The sequence below is a fragment of the Podarcis gaigeae genome (assembly GCF_964106915.1).
Source record: "Podarcis gaigeae genome assembly, chromosome: 8".
In the NCBI taxonomy this organism is placed as follows: domain Eukaryota; kingdom Metazoa; phylum Chordata; class Lepidosauria; order Squamata; family Lacertidae; genus Podarcis; species Podarcis gaigeae.
The window spans coordinates 69773416-69779415 of record NC_139684.1 but is presented as its reverse complement, the minus strand read 5'-3'; the positions used below and the strand labels follow the sequence as shown (position 1 = coordinate 69779415).

Sequence of the window (6000 nt, the reverse complement as noted above, 5' to 3'; positions counted from 1 at the left end):
AAATGCCAGCACTCCTGCTTGCGAGAAGTGTGGCGCGCGCGAGAGGGACCTTCGGCGAAGAAGCGGGACGTGCTAGGACTGGGCAAGGCGAAGTCCTGAGCGGGCCTGAGCGCTGCCAAGGTGCCGTCGGTCCGTGGCGTCGCCCCCCGCTCTGAAGCTCGCGCGACGGCAGCGAAGGGGGAAGCCCGGCGCCCGCTCGTGTTGTGATCATGTGGTTTGGCTGGAGCGTCCAGACTTGTGCAGCCGGGCAGAGAGCCGACGAGACTCTGCGTGCAGCCAGCCAGGCGGGAAGGCAAGGCAAGCCCGGTTGGCGCGCTGCTCCTCCTCCTCTCGTGTAAGGTGCTGCCCGAGGCCCCGCCCTCTTCCCCCCTCCGCTCGCCGGCCCCTCCTCCTCCCTCCCCGCCCACCCCCTCCCTGAGGTGCAGCCGGCTCGGCTGGCGGGCTCTCCCCCCCCCCTCTCTCTCTCACTGTGTGTGGGTCTGTGTGCGAGCGCGCGCGCGTGTGTCAGTCGCTCTTCGCTCGCGGGGCTGGGTGACGAGAGGGCAGCGAGGCAGAGAGTGGCGGCCGCCGCTGCCGCCGCCGTTTCCTCCTCCTCCTCCTCCTCCTAAGCATGTTGCCATCCCGCCGGGTCCCCAGAGAGAGGCGGCGCCCGCTCGGGGCGGCACGAGCGCAGCAGCAGAAGGAACAGCAGCAGAAGCAGCGGCAGGAGGACGAGGTGACCGACAAGACGGAGACGGCGGCGAGCAGAGGGGGCTGCCGCGCCGAGGGCAGCAGCAGCAGGTGCTAGGTGTGTGGAAGAGCGCGAGAGAAGCGCGCGCGCGCTACCTGCCTGGCCGCCGGCTGAGCAGCCCAGCCTCTGCCTCAGGTGCGTGCCGGCGGCGTGGAGAGCGCGAGAAGAGAGGAGGGCGATCATGCCAGCGCCAGCCGCGCGTCTCCATCGCCACCTCCGGGCCCTTTAGCGCCGGGTTCCCGCTGCGCCTGGACGCTCTTCCTGGGATTAATTCGCTCCTCGCTGGAGCCCGGAGGAACTGAACTCGCCTGGACTCACGCGAGGGGCCTTGGAAGCTCCGCATCGCCCGAGGAAGCCCTTCTCCCTCGAAAGCGCACGCCGCTCCTCCTGCGCCCGGCGCGCTCCTCCTGCTCATCTGTTGCTTGAACGGGCGGCCCCCTCCCTGCTCTGTCTCTCGCTCGCCGGGCTTGATGGAGGAAGCAGCCGCCTTCGCCGCTCCTTGCCCTTCCAGCTGAACCTCCCTTGCGCTGGACTCGAGCCTCTCTCTCTTGCCTTCCTCCCCCCCTTCCCCGCCACCGCTCCCCCGACGCACCTTCCTCCCCAAACCCTGCGAGGCAGCGTCTCCATATCCCGCCCCCCTCGCTCGTTCTCTCCCCTCCTTCTCTCGCTCGTTCTCCCCGACCCACTTTGGTGCGATGCTGCTGCCTTGGACCTTCGCTTCCTAAAAGCGCCGTTTGCTGTTGCGATCCTTCCGTTGGAAATTTACAAAGGAGACTCCCCCCCCCCGGATAAAGGAAAAAAGGGGGGGAAGGAAAGAAAAGGCGGCTTCTGGGGGGGGAGGGGGAGGAACATGGATGAGAAGCTGCAAGCGCATCAGGTTGACATCGACCCGGATTTTGAACCCCAGAGCCGGCCTCGCTCCTGCACCTGGCCGCTGCCTCACCCCGACTTCCCGGGAGAAGAGGACGATGGAGCCGCGGCTGCCGGCGCTGGTGGTGGTGGCGGCGGCGGTGGAGGAGGCGGCGGCTCCAAGCACCCCTTGGCCGGCGGAACGGAAGGCGCCGAGAACGCCGGAGTGGCGTCGGAGCGCGGCAAAGCCGCCCCGGCGCTGCCTTCGCTGGGCGCGGACGTTGGACAGCTCCGCAAGGCGAAGACCTCGCGGCGCAACGCCTGGGGCAACCTCTCTTACGCGGATCTCATCACCAAAGCGATCGAGAGCTCCCCGGAGAAGCGGCTCACCCTCTCGCAGATCTACGACTGGATGGTCAGATACGTCCCTTATTTTAAGGATAAAGGAGACAGCAACAGTTCGGCTGGTTGGAAGGTACCCGAGCGATTCTCCACCTCCTTCACCCTGCGCTTCTCGCCTCCCTCGGCAGAAACTAGAGCCCTAGTTTTTCAAGAGGCGCTAGTGGAAGTTTCACTAGTGCTGAGCCTCCTTGGGTTGATGTAGTAGACTCTTAATGGGGGTCTACTCTAGTTGCCCGGTAGCAGCCTTAAACCACCCCTGTGTAGCAGGGAAGGTTAATTAAAGGGTGTTAAAATGGTGGTGTATCTTCCACCACCATCACCCACGATTTTTGTTTGCTTTTAAACTCCCTTAGCACATTCTTACCTGGAAAGTGGCGGTTTTAACCAGAGTTAGTGATTAGGGAAGGAGTGGTGGTGAATACTTGGGAGTGAAAGTCTGTGTAGCTTTGTTTGCAGGCGCCGAAATCCTGTAGCAAGAGGGGCAGAGCTGGAAGGGGAAGGAGCCGGCCAAGTTTCCTGAGGGTCTACCCGAGGCCACTCCAGCCTTTTGCAGCTTTGATCAGCAGAGCAGCTCTGGTGTCTTCTGGGATTGAGGGAAGAGAAGTTGCTTTTGCAGCCTTATCAGAGCTAGCTTGGAGAAGAGGAGCTCTTCTCTGTTGCTTATACTGTATTCGTGGAGTGGACCTGAGATATTTCCCTCTTTTTGCATTGGTGCTTGGAGAGATTATCTTGCAGTAGCTGCCTGGTCCAGCTACCATATTTCCTTCACTCTTCCCCCCACCAGCCCCAGTGGCATCAACAAAGGGGCCAGGTGGACACCCTTCCTCTCCCTCCTCTTAAGTTGCAGTTAAGTTGCAGCTGCCTGTCTGGTAGTAGGACTTTGGAGGGCGGGTACAAGGTAGAAATTGTGTTGAGGTGGGTAAAAGTGGCTTTGTACTTTTCATCTGATGGCATTGATTGAGATGCCAGTTGGGGAAAGGACATGCCAGACTTTCTCCTCCAGTTTGGCTGGTGGGGTGTGTGGGGTTAGCTGCTTGTGATTTTTGTAAGGTCTCTCCCCCCCCCCATAGAATGCAGTGTAGATTGCTGGAGCGGTTTATAATACAAAAAAAAAAAAAAAAATAAAAGCCCAGAAAACTGATTTCCTCAGCTAATTTGCCACATGCAATGCCATTGGTGGGCAGGGCCATTGGGCAAGTGTTACTGAACTCTGGATGCGTGACCATTTTGAGGTCTTGGGCTTCATAAACTGGAAGTGCGATCAAACTGTCTACATGTGTTAGCTGCAAACTCTGCCTGTCTTTGGCGCTCCATACATTGCCCACGTCTCCTTATTGAGTCAAAGTAAGATTTGGTGTATTTGTGTGTTTTTTTAAAGCTTTTGTTTGCTTTTGAGGTCTTGGATGAAATGGCAAATTTTGCAGAATGTGCTGCATCGTTTGTGTGTGTGCTTTTTTGAGAATCCTAAACATCTGGTAGGCAGTCTGCCCACAAGCAAGTGTTCCCTTGAAGGAGGGCTTGAAAAGGCTCTCCTGCACATGTGGACTAACAAGCAATTAACCCTTGTGGCACAGAGTTGGTGGGGCAGAGTGGTTTTCCATTCTCATATATCTGTTGGTCTCTCAACAGACACACACCCCTCTGGCATTGGCTGTAGTGGCTAAGCTCCCAGGCTGTTGCCTTTGGATTGTTAAATATTTCTGTCAGGAGTAATCGATTCCCCTCTTATTGTGATTTAGTGTAGAGGTGTGTTGCACTCCCTGAGCTTACAAGGAAAGTGTCTCTCTCTGTGTGTGTATGGTGTGAGAAGTCTACTTTTTCACTTCAGTGTGAGAGCCATCCTGCTATAGCCCAGCAGAAATGGGGTGCGTCCAAAGTGATGTTGCTTGCACACACCTTGCACCCATGTTGGTGACCACACCTGGAAGGGACAGAAAAGCGTAGGTAATGTGGGAACCATAAGGGGCCGATTTAAAAGAGAGGCAGTTCCAATTGATTTTCTTTCCGCTTTCCAGCCACCCTATAATAAACAATGTGTTAATTCAGGAAAGGTCCACTCCATCATTTGGGCTGGTGTTATGAGCATTATTGAAGCTCATACCTGGATTTGACCTCCTCTGTGTTCCGTTTACTTGTGAGTAGCTGAAGAGAAGACTTGTTTTCGGCGCTCAAGCACCTTGAGACATCAGACCATAAGGAAAGCCCTGCTGGATCAGACCAAGGGTCCACTGAGTCACAGGAACATATACCAGGTGGAGGTTATTTGTTCATGGGCGATGAAATGGCTCTCCTTCTATCCACCTCCTCTCCCTTGGGGCTATTTTAGTACTGACTCTTTTATGATGCATAGGTAACCAGGTCTCATGAATAGATTGGTACTTGCAAGAGAAGCATATGGGGAAATTTGGGCTGTACAGCTGGATGGAGTCTGGTTGGGCGTACTTATGCTAACCCTGGTGCAGGATGGATGTATACGGTAGCAGAGGGGACAAAGTTCCACCCAAACTGACAGGAAGAGAGAACTGCATCCAAGGAACAGTCCAAGTCTATGGAATACTCTCACTTCTTGTTCTGCTTCATGCAGTTATTTAAACAAGGGAGAATAAATCTGATGTATGAAGAGTAGTAGCTACATCAGCCAAAGGTCATAGCTCTAGAAAGCTGGGAAAGGCCATAACTCAATGGTGGGGCACATCCTTTGAATGCTAAAGGTCCCTGTGTCAATCTGCTGGCACCTCCAGATAGGGCTGGGAAGGACTCCTTGTATGAAATCCTGGTTATCTACTCCCAGTTAGCATTGACAATACTGAGCTAGATCAGTGTGGATGGTCCTGACTTAGACAGACCAATGATCTTACCTGGTATAAGGCAGCTTCGTTTGTTCCTATGAAAGTACTTCATTTTTGGAGAAGTGTTCGAAAGTGCCCTGGTTAAGGTGCCAATTTCTTTGAGTTAAATGTTTTGCTTTACAACTGCTCTAGTCACAATGGTGCCAAGGTTATTGGGAAAGAGCTGTGGTTTCATAGTAAGGACTGAATGCTGAAGTTCCAAGGACCTTTTCCTGGAACCTCCAGGTAACAATGGGGGGGGGGGAAATCCCTTTCTGAAACCCTGGAGAGCTGCTGCCAGTTAGTGTAGGCAGACCAGCTTTCAACCTCCAAACATTGCCTAACTCTTAACTCCTGTCAGCCCCAGCCATCATGACAAGTGGCCAGGGATGCTGGGAGCTGCAGTCCAAAATATTTGAAGGCATCTGCTCAGGTAAGGTTGGTGTAGAGAGTATTGTGAGGGAGACTCTATGAACAGGCTTCGTTTATCGCAGCTTCCCATGTTCCACATGATACTGCATGGGAGAAGACTTTGTGATGCTTGTGCCATCATAGCTTTCAAGAGCTTTCCAGATGCATACCTTGAATTCATTCCTGAAGAAGTGTATTAGACTCTGAGGAATCAAGACATGAATACTCTGTGGGTAGAGAGATTTTCCATCCACATCAATACTATGATTCTTCTTCTAACATAGCTTCTCCCCTCTCCACCGCTGGCCTCCTGGGGAAACTGAAGCAAAGGTATGCCTGCCAAAAAAAATCAGGCTGGCTGGCTGGCTGATTAGATGGTTGACAGAAGCTTGCTCATGTTTGAAGGGTAGGGAGTTGGGGGATACAGTAGAGGCTGGTCCATTAGGCCAAATGGGGTGCTGCCCCACCAACTTCACCAACTCAGTCAGCCCCCAACTGCCTTCTTAGTTCCATCCATTCCAGGGGGTGGCACTGGCTGTCACCTTCACCTTTTTCTTTGTCTCCACATTGCCCTTGTAGAATGCAGCAGAGAGGAGGATGGGGGCAAAGCTAGGATTAGTTGACTGTGGCCCCACCTTCTTTTGGCCTCTCTTCCTCCTGCCCCATCAGTTTCAAAGGTCACCAGACAATGGACCAGCTTGTTCAGAAAACCCTGGATGTTCTAGAGCAGGAATGGGGAGGGAACTCATGATTCTCCACACTTCACTGAGCTCCATTAGC

The 6000-nt window shown here is 54.3% G+C and overlaps 1 protein-coding gene across 1 annotated transcript in view; it reads left to right on the top strand.

Moving 5' to 3' along the window:
• The first annotated feature begins 455 nt into the window (after positions 1 to 455).
• Positions 456 to 6000, top strand: part of FOXO6 (forkhead box O6) — a 123223-nt gene continuing 117678 nt past the window's right edge. Inside the window, exon 1 of the mRNA XM_083750787.1 lies at positions 456 to 2054. Within this exon, the coding sequence (XP_083606913.1) occupies positions 1581 to 2054 (474 nt within the window). The 5' untranslated portion in view covers positions 456 to 1580. The remainder of the gene's footprint in view (positions 2055 to 6000) is intronic.